This window comes from Diabrotica virgifera, chromosome 9, assembly GCF_917563875.1.
Source record: "Diabrotica virgifera virgifera chromosome 9, PGI_DIABVI_V3a".
Taxonomy (NCBI): Eukaryota; Metazoa; Arthropoda; class Insecta; order Coleoptera; family Chrysomelidae; genus Diabrotica; species Diabrotica virgifera.
The window spans coordinates 189,760,690-189,778,603 of record NC_065451.1 but is presented as its reverse complement, the minus strand read 5'-3'; the positions used below and the strand labels follow the sequence as shown (position 1 = coordinate 189,778,603).

The 17,914-nt window shown below is 33.3% G+C and overlaps 1 protein-coding gene across 1 annotated transcript in view; it reads right to left on the bottom strand.

The window, feature by feature from the left end:
* LOC114329002 (UDP-glucosyltransferase 2) overlaps positions 1-12,462 on the bottom strand; it is a 31,854-nt gene extending 19,392 nt beyond the window's left edge. The window contains exons 1-3 of the mRNA XM_028278013.2: positions 11,586-12,462; positions 7,439-7,658; positions 2,587-2,806 (exon numbers count right to left, since the gene is read on the bottom strand). Of these exons, the coding sequence (XP_028133814.1) occupies positions 2,587-2,806; positions 7,439-7,658; positions 11,586-12,398 (1,253 nt within the window). The 5' untranslated portion in view covers positions 12,399-12,462. The remainder of the gene's footprint in view (positions 1-2,586; positions 2,807-7,438; positions 7,659-11,585) is intronic.
* Between the last annotated feature and the right edge of the window lie 5,452 nt (positions 12,463-17,914).

Sequence of the window (17,914 nt, the reverse complement as noted above, 5' to 3'; positions counted from 1 at the left end):
GTAAATTATCAGTTTCTCCGAATGATCAAAACCCAATACAAGTAAAACTATGAGGAATTCAATAAGTAACTAGGTACTTATTAATTATGTAAAAAGATTCTAAAATGATTTTTTTATCATTTAGAGATTATTTGTTTCATATTGTTCAGTTCCTTATAGTCCAGTTAATTTTGATTTTCGATTTTATTTTACGATGTAAATTCATATCAGTAATTCCTAAAGTTTGGGTAAATTAGTTTCCAGCAATCTCTTAAAAGATTACAATACATTCATTTTTACCCATATTTCTGGGTAACATTTGTCATTTGTATCATAATCCTTCTCTTTAGAAAGCAGGTATTTGGAAATTAACTGTTAGGCGACTCAAGCAGTTCTTGTCAGCTTCTGAGAATTGCTTGTGATGACGATTTTGTAATTACGTTTTTCCCAAGGTGAAATTGTGTACGACAGATAAGACATGTCTCTGGTGGAGAGCCGTTTTGTATTTTTAGTAGTATTGAGTAGCCAGAAAAAATTAGATCTGTAAACACGTATAGTAATCAATAAAGAGTTCTATCGAAAAGTGTCGTCGTATATTATTTTAATTTGCTAAAGTAATATTTTATAGCAACGTGTACTCACGGTAAACTAATCGTGGGTCAAAACCAGTGGCGTAACTAACGCCAATGCAACCAATGCGGTGCATTGGGGCGCAGGCCTTAGGGGGGCGTAAAAAACTGATATTCTGGAAAAATTTCAGCAAAAAAATATGTTGCAGCAAAACTCCCTGTAGCTTCCCGAAAATAAAAAATGTAAAAAATATTCGTGGTATTTTATTCCGTTCGCGTCATAACAGACGGGCGACTGTGGCCGGCTACAAATACCCCTAGTTGATGGTATAGAAAATAACTTATATTTCAATAATAACTTTGAAATTTCATGTTTCAGGGTTAGTCCTGTCGCCAGGGGGGGTACAACGGCCTCGTTAATTCAGATGGACTTACTCAAGTTTTTTTTATGTATTTTGACCCGTAGAACACGAATTTTTTGGGTAACAGTTGATCCGGATGTCGATAAGATTGTTATAGACCAAGAACTTGAGGAATCAAATAACAGCGATTTTTGGCAAAACAAAACAATATTTTGTATTTTTTGGGCCATTTTAAGTAAAAAATATTTCTACAAGTTTTTTCGTAGGATGCACAGTTTTCGAGATAAACGCGGTTGAACTTTAAAAAAATCGAAAAATTGCAATTTTTGAACCCGAATAACTTTTGATTAAAAAATAAAATAGCAAGTCTGCTTACCGCATTTGAAAGTTTAAGTCAAATTATATCGGTTTTGATTATTTGCGTTGGTAAAAATTTATTTTTTTATTGTTTAACAAAGCTATAAACACGTAGGGTTTCCCGTGCTTTTACATGCGTTTTAACGCATGTAACGTAGAAATAGTCTTGATTGCACTAGTACCTATTCTACCTACTCGTTCGATTTTAAATGAGAAATCATAGAAACATCACTCACGCACTAGTTGTTTGTAGCTTTGTTTAACAATAACACAATAAATTTTTAGCAATGCAAATAATCAAAACCGACATAATTTGACTTGAACTTTCAAAGGCGCTAAGCAGAATTGCTATTTTATTTTTTAATCAAAAGTTATTCGGGTTTAAAAATTGCAGTTTTTCGATTTTTTGAAAGTTCAACCGCGTTTATCTCGAAAACTGTGCATCCTACTAAAAAACTTGTAGAAATATTTTTTGCTTAAAATGACCCAAAAAATACAAAATATTGTTTTGTTTTGCCAAAAATCGCTGTTATTTGATTCCTCAAGTTCTTGGTCTATAACAATCTTATCGACATCCGGATCAACTGTTACCCAAAAAATTCGGGTTCTACGGGTCAAAATACATAAAAAAAACTTGGGTAAGTCCATCTGAATTAACGAGGCCGTTGTACCCCCCCTGGCGACAGGACTAGGTCTCTATTAGTCCCAATTACTGCAGCAGTGGAGCTATGTTTTTATTTTCACGGTGCAAGTAGATGGCGCATAAATCGTTTAATTTTCGAAATTTTTTTATGAAAATTATTTTACATGTACTTCTTTTTATAATAAATGCTCATGCAAATTTTCAAAACAATTGGTACAGTTCTTTTTATTTTAGAAATTAACAAAAAAGTATGTGAATTTCGTACTTTTACACTAGGATAGCGCCTTAATTTTACTTTTAATTAATTTTTTGAATAATAATGTTTTTAATAATTAACTTTAAAATTATTGTTATATTTCTTGGAATAATTGTTCTTTGATTGGATATTGCTTGTACAATGTCGTGTGTACTGAAATAGTATCCCCTAAAAATACGGAGAAATATCGTTAGTTTCTTAGGAGGTTGTGTGTGTGTGTGGGGGGGGGATAAGTCTGGGAATAGGGGCGTACGAGGAATACTTGCATTGGGGCGCAGGTCAGACTAGTTACGCCACTGGTCAAAACATTGTCATTACAAGAGCAATTTACTTTCGTACTTCTTACGCTGTACAGTAGAATGAACCATTGGCTGTTATGAAATGTACTTGAATAACAGTTGAGTTTATTATTTCTCTTACCTTTCGTTATTTATTAGTTCCATGATAGATTCATACAAAAGCTGATCTGTCATAGTTGTTCTGTCAATTTCTATACCCAATCCTCTGTTAACGATTTTTTGAGCATTCATTTTTTGATCGCTAATAAATGGTATGACCAATAGAGGCACTTCTGCAAGTATGGATTCTTCCATGGACTGTGCTCCACATTGGGTTATAAATAATTTTATATTTTTATGCCCTAAAAAACTTTTATTATAAGTGCACGCTTATATTTAAGAAAGGTAAATAAATTTAAAATAAATAAATTAAATCAAATTAAATTAATTGCAACATGACATGATCATTGCAAACACCTGGTACAAACTACCCAAGCAACGACTATATACTTGGAAAGACTCATTTGATGATGGCAGTAATACTGGGTCTTCAAGAAATCAAATAGATTATATACTTGTAAGTGTGCGCTTCCGAAATGCCGTCAAATAAGTCACTACATTTCCAGGAGCAGATATTGGATCTGATCGCCAACTGCTTGTAACAGATATTAAACTAAGGTTAAACCAAGCCAGTGACAAAAACCAAAAATAAATGCCAAGAAAGATCTCTTGTTTATGCATAGATAAATTAACCTGTAGATTAGGCTAACGATGGGCTGTGTATCGAGGTGTAACGCGGATATCAAGGACGCCATTGGTCAATATTCATTTTGAGTGGTCTAGCCATCTTTGTCCGTCATATTATGAGCGGTATCGCTTAGTAAAAAGAGATAGATAGACCACCAATTTTTTGCTCAGTATGCATTGTCTACGGTTAACATGTCTCTGTGTTTATGGAGTTCTACACCTCGACCAATAGCACCCTGAGTGGAGTTGATTAATGAGACTCTTAGATAGATAGAGCCCTGGAAGAAGGCATAGATGATAGTCAGTTTGAGTTCAGAAACGGACTAGGAACCAGAGAGGCGTTATTTGCATTTAATGTTTTAGCTCAAAGATACATGGATATGAATGTGGATGTGATGTTTGTTAGGCTGAATTTGGAAACGCAATTGACAAAGTAAGTCATGAAATATTAGACCAACTTCGAAAGACAAAGGACTTAGACAAAAAAGACTTACAAATAATAACAAAGCTTTACTGGAATCAAGGACAACAATTGTAATTGATAATGACTCCAGTCCAGAAATTGATATCAGGAATGGAGTTAGACAGGGATGTATTATGTCTCCATTACTATTTAATGTATCTAGAGAAGCCAATTTTAAAGAAGCACTACTATCTCAAAGTGAAGGAATGATAATTAACGGAGGATCTATTAATAACATAAGATGCAGATGGCACCGTGATTATGGCGAGATCTGCTGAACAACTCCATTACTAGTCTGGGCTGATTATATCGGAGAATAGGCCATTTTTCGGAAAAGTTATTTACCAGCAATTTTATTGCTGGAATCGAAGCTTATGATTATATATATTAATAATATAGGTATGTAAAGTCTGCAGATAGTGTGCTACTTTTTTTATAAACAAAATGGCGCCCGAAAATCGTGTTTTTTTCAATTATTTCTCTATAACTCCGAAGTTTTTAACTTTACAAACAAAACACTTAAATAAAAATTCACCGCAATTAAATTCTGCATAGAGATATGTTTTTCCGATCTGCTCCGATGAAAATTTTCCTCGGAAAATCCGGGTTTCCCAACAAAATCTTTAATTTTCAAATTAAGTTTTAGATAAGTAATTATCTACCAATAATTAAATAATTTGGTGATTTAAAAGCCTTCTTGGTTTGGACTATAGTTCCAGAAGCTGGTGAAAATTAAACGAATGTTTTAGCAACAATTCAATTGTTAATTAATAATTTACGGTCGCAATAATAACCAAAATAATTATGATACACTGATCGAACTTTGAAATCTTATAAAGATGAAATGCCTATTTAACATTTTGTCGACAAAATATAATTATTTTTTTATTTTTTTGCATAATCTTTAAATGTTAAAAAAATAGTTATAAACGAATTAACGTTTATCAGAAAGTTTTTATTATATTCTAATTTTAAAAAATAGTTCAAATGCGTATTTCAAATATCTTGAAAATGAATGTTTTAAAACTTTTTTACAACCATTTGCAAAAAAGTTATGAAACAGCAAAGTAAACATACGATTACTGCGTTGTTTATAATTTTTTTAATTCTTTCAAAGCGTAAAAGTGAGTTTAAAGTACAAGCTAATTATTTACAAAAAATATCGGTTATTAGTTTAATGGTTATATTTTAATTAGATTATAAATATATTTTTTTTGTAATTTACAAGTGTGAAAGTAGACTAATACAGTACCGTAGCTATGTATTATGTATTATACCCGTCCACATACACAACTCCCGCGAGTTTAAAGCGTGTCAGTCGCTTCGAGTGAACATCTCCGGCTCTGTATCAAGCCTACTGTCGCGCTAAAAATTACAAAAAAAAGTATTTTTAATCTTTGATTAAAATATGTAGAACCATTGAACTAATATTTGATATTATTTGTGAGTAATTAGATTGTACCACAGCACAGACTCACTTTTAAGCTTTGAAACAATTAAAACAAATTATAAACAACGGAGCAATCGTATATTTACTTTGCTGTTTCATAACTTTTTTTGCAAATGGTTGGAAAATTTTTTTGAAGCATTCATTTCCAAGACCTTTGAAATACGCATTTTAAGTATTTTTAAAATTAGAATATAATAAACAATTTCTGAAAAATGTTAATTTGTTTATAACTATTTTTTTAAACAATTAAAGATTATGCAAAAAAATAAAAAAATTATATTTTGTCGACAAAATATTAAATAGGCATCACATCTTTATAATCTTTTTAAGTTTGATCAATGTCTCATGATTATTTTGGTTTTTATTGCGACTGTAAATTGTTAATTAACAATTGAATTGTTGCTCAAATATTCGTTTAATTTTCACCGGCTTCTGCAGTTATAGTCTATACCAAGAAAGCTTTTATTTCACCAAGTTATTTAATTATTGATAAATAATTACTTGCCCAAAAAATTTATTTGAAAATTCGAGATTTTGTTGGGAAAACCCACATTTTCCGAGAAAAATTTTCATCAGAGCAAATCGGGAAAAACGTGCCTATATGTAGAATTAAATTGGGGTGAATTTTTATTTGGGTGTTTTTGATTTAAAGTTAAAATCTTCGGAGTTATAAACCAATAATTGAAAAAAGCACGATTTGGGGGCGCCATTTTGTTAATTAAAGAAGTAGCACACTATCTGCGGACTTTGCATACATATATTATTAATATATAGGATCATATTATTCGATTCCAGCAATAAAATTGCTGGTAAATAACCTTTCTTTGTACTTTACTAATTAGACCAGCGTATTATAACTATTTTTTTTCAAAATTTAATAATTATGTAATAAAACGAAAAATTTGTATTTTGTCGATAAAATATTAAATAAGCATCTCATCTTTATAATCTTTATAAGTTTGATCAATGTATCATGATTATTTTGGTTATTATGGCGATCGTAAATTGTTAATTAACAATTGAATTGTTGCTATAATATTCGTTTAATTTTCACCGGCTTCTGGAATTACAATCTATACCAAGACAGCTTTGATGTCACTAAGTTATTTAAATATTGATTAATAATTACTTACCTAAAACTTTATTTGAAAATTAGAGTTCTTGTTGGGAAAACCCGCATTTTCCGAGGAAAATTTTCGTCGGAGCAAATCGGGAAAAACATATCTCTATACAGAATTTAATTGCAGTGAATTTTTATTTGGGTATTTTTGTTGTAATGTTAAAAATCTTTGGAGTTATAGAGCAATAATTGAAAAAAATACGATTTGTCGGCGCCATTTTGTTTATAAAAAAAGTAGCACACTATCTGCGGACTTTGCATACCTATATTATTAATATATAGGATCTTATAATTTGATTCCACCAATAAAATTTCTGGTAAATCACTTTTCCATGAATTTTGCTAATTAGCCCAGAGTATACTATTAAACAAAACAAACAGTTTCTATGAAACATATGAACTAAAAATGAATATAAAAAAGACCAAATACATGATAATAACTAAGGAAAACATTTGGGAAATGCACCTACCGATAGAAAGGGAAACAAGTACCTAGGAACCTGGATTTCAGACAATAATAATTAAAAACGGAAATAAGGGCCAGGCTAGAAATAGCGAGAAATGCGTTTGTAAAAATGAAAACAATTCTCTCCGAAAAAGACCTTAGATTAGAACTAAGAGTAAGAGCTCCAAGATGCTACGTGTTCTCGATACTTCAATATGAACTTAAAAGTTGGACATTGGAGCAAGAATATGTAAATAAGCTACAGTCATTTGAAACGTGTTGTTACAGAAGGATGCTTAAAATAGCATGGTCACAGAAGGAAACGAACACGGAAATATTGCGAGAAATGGGCAAAGAATACAAAATAATAAACACGATAAAAATACGAAAGTTACAATATCTGGGACACGTAATGAGGGGACTGCGATATGAAATGCTAAGACTGATAATACAGGAAAAGACTAGAGGATGAAGGAGTATAGGAAGAAGGAAAGTGTCGTGGTTGAAAAATTTAAGGGACTGCTTTAAATGTAGTTCCATAGAACTTTTCAGAGCAGCGGTAAATAGAGTAAAGATAGTGATGATGATATCCAACCTTCGATTGGGAGACGCAGTGAAAAAAGAACATAATTAGTCTCTGGGAAATATTAACGAGTCTCTTAGATAGCTGATACTATTGTATGTTCAGGTATTTCAAAGTCTTACACTGCTTTCTAATTAGTATTGATCTGTCATTGCTCACAATAGACGAATAGTAATATTTACTCACTTAAAACATCTTGTTGGGGTACCCATTTAAAAATTTTAATATTAGCTGGTATATCTGGGATATCAGCATCTAGTTTCCATAAAATTTTATAAGGTAGGCGTTTAAATACATTCAAAAATTTGTTTAAAATATCCTGTTGAATATTACTACTCCTCACGTTAGTGCCTAAGCTGAAATATATTACACCTTCGGCTGCTGAATCTAAAAATGATTTAATATCCTAAAAATAAATAATGTAATTGATACTATGTATTTGTTATTTATAGTACATATAAAAAATCGTCAAAATCCATAAACAAGAACCAGATATATAATCAACATCTTCTTCCCCCTCCATCGCTCCCGAGTGTTTCATATAGACGGCCTATTTTGAGGACCACATTTTAAAGCTTTGTGGACGATTCCGTTGAAAGGCAAACTTTTTCGAATTCAGCATGTTAAAATTATAAAGTATGTTCTTTCAACTAATGCCAATTATAATTGCCAATCTTAATTGTTATAGACAAAGCTGCTATGAATTAAAAAAAGTGATTAACTTCTTCCCAAATTCTCCTTGGTTAACTTTTTTTTTTAAATTTGTGGAAAAATGCAAGCGTTTTTTATTTATTTATTACCGTTCTATATTTATCTTTATCATATGAATATGGACTTGTTTGTTTGTTATATTGATTTTGAAAAAGCATTTGACAAAATCATATGAAAAATTAAAATATAATAGAATAGAATAGAATAGAGTAGAATAGAATAATAGTTCTGAGCATTATCTTCATATCTCCTTTCCTAGCCATCATTGTTATTTCCTTTAATTTACTGTCTTGCCAGGCGTGTAAATTGGCCGAATCCTTCCTTCCTATTCAGTTTATATCTATCTATTCATAATTTCATTATCCACCCATCTCACATTCTTCATCTTTGCATCTTCCTCTACGAATACTACTGCAAAAGTAGTATTTTGTTACTTAGGCTTCTCAACGTAGAAGCCACATATTTTTGTTCCATTAGCTTACAGTAAGTTATCCTTCTTTTTCCCACTTCTGTTGGAGTTTATCACTCTCTTGGCATTCACTCCAACAGAAGCTTATCTTAATTTGCTACATTGGCAAGTTGGTTCTATAGAATAGAATAGAATAGAACAGAATAGAATAGAATAGAATAGAATAGAATAGAATAGAATAGAATAGAATAGAATAGAATAGAATAGAATAGAATAGAATAGAATAGAATAGAATAGAATAGAATAGAATAGAATAGAATAGAATAGAATAGAATAGAATAGAATAGAATAGAATAGAATAGAATAGAATAGAATAGAATAGAATAGAACAGAATAGAATAGAATAGAATAGAATAGAATAGAATAGAATAGAATAGAATAGAATAGAATAGAATAGAATAGAATAGAATAGAATAGAATAGAATAGAATAGAATAGAAATATGCTTTATCGTCATGAAAAATTTTACAATTTTATAGACAAAGCTTACAAAGAGTCATACATACAAACAATTACAAATGCAATTTACTAAAATTATATAAATCGTCAATATAAATAAAAAATAATGAAGTGAAACAAAAATCAATAATAATATGTTGCAAAATTAAAAAAAATGCAAATTGCATAATCTACCTTAAGAAATTTAATAAGCTAAGTTAAGCTGCTGCATGTGACACTCAAATATATATTAAAATTCTATTATATATTATTTATTATATATTAAATATCTATTATATATTATACATAATAATACTGCAATTTTTTAGTGGCTTTATTGGCTAAGAAACTCTGCTACTGAATGATATAATCTTTCAGATAGATAGGCTTTTGTCATTTTACGGAACTTGGTGAAAGATGTTGCAGATTTAATTTGTAGAGGGAGATGGTTGATCAAGAAAGTAGTGTTAGAATCCTGTGATCTTTGAAGTAGCTTCTTTGGAGTAGTAGCCCTTCTGAAATCTGGGAAAGACCCTGAACTACCGGGTAGCTACCGTCCGATATCTCTGCTATGTCATTTATATAAATTGTATGAACGCCTCATTTTGAACCGCATCCAGGAAAAATTAGATGCAAAACTAATCCCACAACAAGCAGGCTTCAGACCAGGTAAATCATGCACAGGCCAAGTGCTGAACCTAACAGAGTACATAGAGGAGGGATTTGAACAGAAAGAGATAGTGGGAGTAGCCTTGATAGACCTCAGAGCGGCCTATGATACTATAAACCACAGAACCTTGCTAACTAAGATCTATAACACTGTGCTTGACTATGACCTGGTAAATATCATTAGATCACTATTGTGTAATAGACGCTTCTACGTTGTGCTAAATGGAAAGAAGAGCAGATGGAGAACCCAAAAAAATGGCCTACCTCAAGGAAGCGTTCTGGCGCCGTCCCTATTTAACATCTACACCAACGACCAACCAATGCACACTCAGACTGAGAGTTTTGTTTACGCTGACGACCTTGGTATCGCCGTAAAGGGGAAAACACTCACACAAGTGGAGTCGACAATGGAAGAGGCTTTAAACATGATGTCAACTTACTACAAACAAAACTCATTAAAACCAAACCCTACAAAAACCCAAGTATGTGCATTCCATCTCAACAACCATCTGGCGCATGTAGTAAAACTGAATGTTTCTTGGGAAGGACAATGCTTGGAACATACTGATAGGCCCAAATATCTTGGAGTGATACTAGACCGGTCACTAAGGTGTAAATTCCACTGTCAGAGCACAAGACAAAAGCTCTCTACGAGAAACAACCTTCTCCGGAAACTTGTAGGGAGCAAGTGGGGTGCAAACACTCAGGTCTTAAAGTCAACAGCTGAGGCCTTATGTTTCTCAACAGGGGAATATGCTTGTCCCGTTTGGGGTAGATCTAGACACGCCCAACAAGTCACCACGGCGTTAAATGAAACATGTAGAATAATGACCGGTTGCATGAAGCCTACCCCTCTACCCCTACTGTACCAGGCAGCTGGATTCGCATCACCAGACGAGCGTAGATGCGCCTCACAATATGTGGAGAAGTTCAGGCAAACTTTCGATGAAAGGCACCAATTATACGGGTTTGACGAACCGCCAGGAACTAGCCGACTTAAATCAAGGAAAAGGTTTATGAGAAATGTCAGCGTCGAACCACCCGAACTGTTCCCCTACATCCAGAACGACCTAATGGAATGAACCTGGACTGGAGAACCTGGCGGACACTCAACCGCATACGCACAGGTGTTGCCCCTGTAAAACAGAATCTCATTAAATGGGGCATCAAGACAGATAACGACGCACTTTGTGAATGTGGGGAAATACAGAACGCGGAGCACCTGAGAGTATGCAGACTTTGCCCATCACAGTGCACCCTCGATGATTTATGGCTCGCAAATACAAAGGGTGTAGACGTGGCCCGATATTGGGCAGAAAAACAGTAGTCGGATCCAGACACGAAAAAGTAAAAAGTAAGTGAAGTAGCTTCTGCAATGTGTTGTTCTTCTTAAGGTCAAACAGATATCTTATTGCTCTTTTTTGCAATTTAAAAATAACATCTGATTGGGCAGCTGTACCAGAACCCCAAAAAGGAAGACCATATTGAAGATGCGACTCGAACAAAGAAAAATATGTTATTTTGAAAGAGGCTAAATTGATTTCCTTTGAAACAGATCTTATTGCATAGCAAGCTGAGGATAGTTTCTTGCTTAACACATCGATATGAAGGGACCATTTAAGGTTGCTACCTAAACAAATACCAAAAAACTTTACAGAATCAATGATACTGATCTGGCTGTTATAAAGAAGTAAGGGTTGAAGAGCTCTTTTATAGGATAATGCTACTGTTTTATCTACGCTAAAAGGGACTAAAATAGAATCGGACAAGGATTTTATTGTTAGTAGATAGTAGATCAGAAGTTATAGTAATATGAAGAGTTGCAATATTTAAGTTGCTCCAAGTGATACTGGTATCATCAGCAAAAAAGAAAAACTTTTCCATCGATTTTTAAACTAGTGATGTCATTAATAAAGATCAGGAAAAGTAGAGGACCCAATACTGAACCTTGTGGTATACCACATACAATATTTGGAACAGCTGTATGTGTATATTAGCTTGTTAAAGTTTTAATATATTGTAAAAAAATTAAACAGAATACACATACCTGTGGTAACTCATTCTTCTGGCTGACATGTAAACCACCTCCTATTCTAATAAACCCAGGTCCCATGGGTTTGGAACTAAAAACATGATGAGAATTTACTAGCACTACACTAACATTTCTAACAATATCCCTCAACGGTGGCAATTGTCCAAAATGTTTCTTCAGTAAGGCGTCATTCATTTTGTCCCAACTAGACTGTTTATAAAAACTGTTGTAGAGCCAGTACAGAGTACTGGACAGCCTTTGTTCAAAATTAAGATTTATTTCGTAAGAAGCCATGTGTTCTGGATATAGAACTGGATTTAGCATGTTCCCTAATACCTGGTGGTAAGAGTTACCAACTTCAGTAGAAAATACCGTAACAAACGAACATTTGAACCTCTCTGAAAATGCAGTCAATGTCGCTGGTAAATACTCTGTTATAACTAGATCAAAATATTCCGTTTCATTACGAATTAAAACCTGGACCTCTGGAGATGATAATTCCTCATCTACAATATCATGAAACACCTCTTGAAAGCTGTTCATGATTGTAAATATATTAAAATTGCAGTCTTTCATTCTCTTTGCTAGGTCGTACTTATTATGTCTGATTTCGTACGCGAAGTGCCAATCTATTTGTTTGATATTGGCTGGTACTTCTGGCATTGGATCTGTGGTAAGAAGAACTATGTCGTGACCTCTTTTTGCGAGTTCCAACCATATTGGTCTGTAAAAAAGTTGGTGGCTGAATGAAGGATTACCAATAACCGCTAAAATTCGGGCACCACTTGTGATTTGTATCAAAAACCAGAGAAGAAAAATGCGTTTCATGATTTCTTAACTACCTATGTACTATTGTCGAGATATCGGGGATAATACAAACTGCATTATAACTGTGCACTTTGTTATTGCTTAATATCAATTAGTGATAAAATGTTAATTACAGTGTAAACTCTGTAGAATGTCCATGATATTGACACAATTTTATTCAAGATTAACATTATCAAGTTGATATACAGGATGTGTATCTACAGCTTTATAACTGTTTGGGTAGGTACTCTTAAGTCTGCCAGAGTTAAGAACAGTCAAAACAGATTTTTACAACTCCATGAAAAATTAGTTTATATTGCCTGGCTAGTCCATTGAATAATTACATTTAGGGTTGCATTTTTCAGAAGACTTAATTTTATTTTTTGACGTAGAGGGGGGTTAGTATAAGCATAAGTTCAAGTTTGTGGGATCGCCAACGTTGTCCCCCGGCCGCCATATTGCAAAAAGAGGTGCAAAGGCTTTTGCTCTGTATTTCGTAAACTAGTAGGCCTAGAGAAAATTTTGTAAGACATTATTTGTAATGAACTATTTTAAATTAAAGCCAATTAAATTGTCTACAAGTTTATTATTCCTAATACTTTTGTCGTAAAAGGGAAAATAACAAAAGTAAAAGGTATAAACAAAAATAACTGAAAATTTTTAACATTTTTTTTCTTCCTCTTCTTCTGCTTCTTCCTCTTAAATCATTAAAACGCGCGTTGGCATGTGAACGGTCTCAAATAAAATATTATTTAGTTTTTAATCGTGCGTTATCAAAACAAGCGTTAAGTGTCTCTCATGTGAACGGGCTCTAAATGTTAGGTGTTTCAGGATGGTACTCAGTTTTGCAGAAAAAAAATTTATCGCTGGGTATTATTTTCGGTCATACAGAAGGTCGCAAAATGGTCCAAGCTTAAAATCAACAATGGTTTCAGCAAGACTGGACAATCTGTCACACGGCCAGGGAGTCACTTCGAATACTTCTCGATCATGTTGCGAGATCGCTACTCACCAGACCCAACGCCACCTGATGGGTACATATGGGAAATACTGAAGGAGGCAGACCGACCCACCGTCTGATATTCCGGAATTAAGAACTAGAATTAAACATTTTTTCGTGCCAGAGGGCATATTTATCATCTGTTTTATCGGGAACGTCACCTTGAATAATGTTTGCAGAGCTATATAATATATCTTCATCGCTTTATCCGTCCTATTTCCGAGGCTTGTAGAGGTTTCTTTAGCAATAGTATTTTTTATGTAGTGAGGTCGCTAACCTCACGTACAACCCTCCTCCTTTCGCATCCTGGGCTTGGGACCAGGCAATAGTGGGGTTATATAATATATACTAAATATATAAATAATCATAAACATTGCAATATTCATTTCAGTACTGTTTATTTTGCCACATATTGTAAATTGAAAGCATTCGTATTGTGGTGCTATCTCAGATCTTAAAGATATCGTGGGCCTCACATATCTCCAATAAATATGTTTTTAAATGATTAATATAGACCAACTGCTCTTAAACAGTGTAAAGAGAAGGACCACAAAATATTTCAGAATAACAGTAGCCATATGGATAGAGGACTTCAATATTATCAGCCTTGGCCTATAATACAAGAAAACGTGGAAATAAAATATTGGATAGGCCAAAACAAGCTCTCACAGTAGCGTAATATCAGTATTATAATATCACGGTGGAAGAATTATTTCGCTTAGCAGCAAATAGGTACTTTCAGAAAGATTTCGCGGGAAAATGTACAGACGATGATGGACAAGGTCTGAACTGAATACGGACACAGCACCTTAAGAAGAAACGAAATTCGTTAAAAACGAATTCAGGAATTGTAATTGATGTTGTGGACACACTGATTGTTTAATAAATATACTGATTATTTACAATTAGTACACATAGAATATGATAACAAGAATAATATTATTGAAAATTCCTAGAATTGTGAGTGTATATAACCAATTATTTGCTATTAGTATAGATAAAAAGCAAAAAGCAATAAAAATTTGTTATGGACAATTTTTGTTATTTTACAATGTATCTTGATTTAAAATTTTAACCAGAGGCAGAAAATTATTACTCAGATACGTTGGTTACCCACAGTGCCGGATTTAGGGTATTTGCGGCCCTAGGCCAAATTACCCCGAGCGGCCCCTGATAATTTCACGATTATGTAATTAAAGCATAGACTTGATAATAATAATAATATTTAAAACGTTTATTTCAATTTTACTTTTTAAAATTCGTAATACAAAGTATAACATAAATGAATAGAAATGCCTCTAATGTTCTATTTGAATACGGACATAAAGAGGTTGAAATATATTTACTAATTAAATGATCTTGGTTTGCAAATTTGGCTAAAACCCCAAAACAGCTCTAACAATTTCTATATTTATAGAAATTTCGAAAACGAAAATTTATAGAAAGAATTCTGTATTTATAGAAGCCTTTGAGATGTTGGTTTTTCGAAGGATGCTGAAGATCTCTTGGACAGATCACGTGGCCAACAACGATTTGCTGAGAACAATGGAGACTGAGAGCGAATTCCTAAATATTGTAAAAAACAGAAAAACGAGTTATCTAGGAAATAATTTACATAGGAGAAAGATACAACTTTTTACGACTCATAATGGAAGGGAAAGTAGAAGGAAGAAGAGGTTCAGGAAGAATAAAATGCTCCTGGCTGAAGAACGTGAGAGACTGGACATGCATGGACATACATTCGATACTAAGAACTGCTCAAGATAGAGAACAATTTGCTGTATTTATAGCCAACCTTCAGTAATGGAGAAGGCACCTTAAGAAGAAGATAGAAAATATAAATATAATTCAAAATGTAGCAAACAGCAGTTATTTGTAAAATTATTAAGATTGCTAAAATGATTATATTATAAATAATTAGTATTGTAGTTAATTGTTAAAATTAAATACCATTTATTTCATTCGGAGGGAAAAGTACAGATGACAACAAAAAACTAAAAAAAGCCGAGTTGAAAAGACATTATATATAAGTAAAATAACAAGCAAAATAATATGAACTGTACTAGTAATAGGCTACGGTACTGAAAAATAAAAATATTAATGCTTGGTTGCACCAACAAATCTTAAGCTCCAGCTTAACCCTGCTCAGCTTATAGATAGGGCCGATTTAAGTGTCACATACGCACCATAATTTTCAATTCTTATCAATACAATCCACATGACAATCCATTGTGGTAAGCTGAAAATTGATCTAAGACTCAATGGTGCAACGCATATTATGTTTCGTTAATGCACGCCTTAAGTTTAAGATCTGTTGTTGCAACCAGGCATAAGAATACAACAAATAAACTTCTAGATCGTTCAATTCATTATTCTCTTATAATAAATATATTATCTAAACTCTAAAAACTCACTTTTCTAGATTTTTTGGGTGCAAAATCTTTAACCAAATTTTTAAAGTGTAAGGCTTGAAAAAGCTCAGCATTTGAAACAAAACTGGCCGAACTAGACAATCTAAAATCTTCGTAAGAAGTCGAATTACTCAAGTAGTTTTTGATTATTTTCAACACGCTGAATGATCTTTCTCCAGATGCATTAGATCTCATCATGCATAGTAGAATGCGCAAAGCCGTGTCCATATTAGGAAATATTGTTGTTAACTGTTTTTCATGAACGATTTTCAGATACTCCAAAAGTGTGTTTCTCGGAGGCTTGGTAATCTTGTTGTCATGAGGTTCTCTTTCTTCATCAAATATACCTTCAACAAAGCATTTGAACTGTACACACTCTTCTCCAAAGTCGCCATCTGTGTCGATTCGATACTTTTTAGTCAAAATAGTAACGTTTACCCAGATTTCTTCATTGGAAATTGATGATAAGTTGTTTTAAAACCATATTCTTCATTAAGACTGAAATAAACTTCGGACCTTTCATTCAATTCTGAATAAAGCGTGTCAATTACATCATTGAATCTTTAAGTATTCTTTGCCATTAAAGTGGGGTTCAGTGGATTTATCTTCTTTGTCTTAGCCAGGGAGAGCTTTTCTTTTCGGGCGTCTTTTTATTTCAAGAATATAGGTTTTATTTTTAGACAACTCGTTTCCTCTTTTTTCATAGGAATCAAAGTTGTCTCTCAGACTCAATGCATACTGCTTAAGAGATTTGTATGTTGCAAGTCACATTCATGTCTGTAGCAGTTAATGTTTTGCTACTCTTGTCAAAACGTTGTAAAATACCGTACCACGTGTTTAGTAGAATAGCCATTCTCTTATCTAAAAAATTGTTTACTGATTTCAATTCAATTAGTAAAATTTTTTTACCAAAAAAGTTTTTTTTACAAAACGCTGCGGCCCTAGGCCGCGGCCTAGTCGGCCTAGTGGTAAATCCGTCACTGGTTACCCAGGCAAATAGATATTCAAATCTTCTTTAGCCTGGTTGCATCCATTCCTGGACAGTCCGCTCTTCTCTGTTTTATACTACTTGATACCAGTTTTCCCCCACTTTTGCTTTAATGTCGACTAACCACCGTTTTTGTGGTGTTCCACTGTATTCCGACTGTCCACAGCAGACCCCCACACCCTGTGGGGGGTGTGCTGTGCGACTGTCGCCGGGCTGATCTAGACATTTGTCTTGGGAGGTACGTCCAATAGAAGACCAGTAAACAGGCATAAAAAACATAAACCCAAACTACATAAAAGACATAAATAATAACTTATCTGCATTAAATTCCCTTCATTTTTGTAACTAGCGGGTATATTGAATTGAATTTGTCTGTCAATCGTTAAGTTTCATTTCAGTTTCATGTCATAATATATTTTTATGTTTCAATAATTTTTTTCTTTAATTTTAGATATTTTCTCTTTCCCCTATTATTGATAGACTTGGATGCCGCGTACCAAAAAAAGTTGATTAATAGCAAGCTGAAAATTTGTTAATAGCTTAACGGTGTCTAGTCGGACAAACTTTGATGTATGGGAACACTGGAACAGGGAAGTTTTTATTATGGAACAGGTTAAAAATTTGGAACGTCAGACTACGAAAACGTTCCATGTATTTTGTCGGGCAGAACTTCGAACTTCCAATTAATTTGTTACCATTTCATTAAACTCTCATGCAAAAATCAGACTGGTGTTTATCACCAACTGGGCATTTTAATTAGTGGAACAAGAAGAACATATCAAATGACAGGAATCATGTTGGTTATTAAAAGCAGTCTGATTTTTGCATTAGAGTTTAATGAAAGTGTAACAAATCAATTGGATGTTCTGTCCGACAAAATACATGGGACGTTTTCGTAATCTGACGTTCCAAATTTTTAAACTGTTCCACAATTAAAACTTCCTCTGTTCCAATGTTCCCATACATCAAAGTTTGTCCGACTAGACACCGTTAAGCAGAGCCGGATTTAAGGCAGTGGGGGCCCCTGGGCAGAATTGGTGTGGGGGCCCTACCTCCTACCATTAAAAAAATGTTGATGTACTTTTATGAATATATTTTTAAATAATAAAAAGTACAAGACTGTAACTTGCTACAGTAA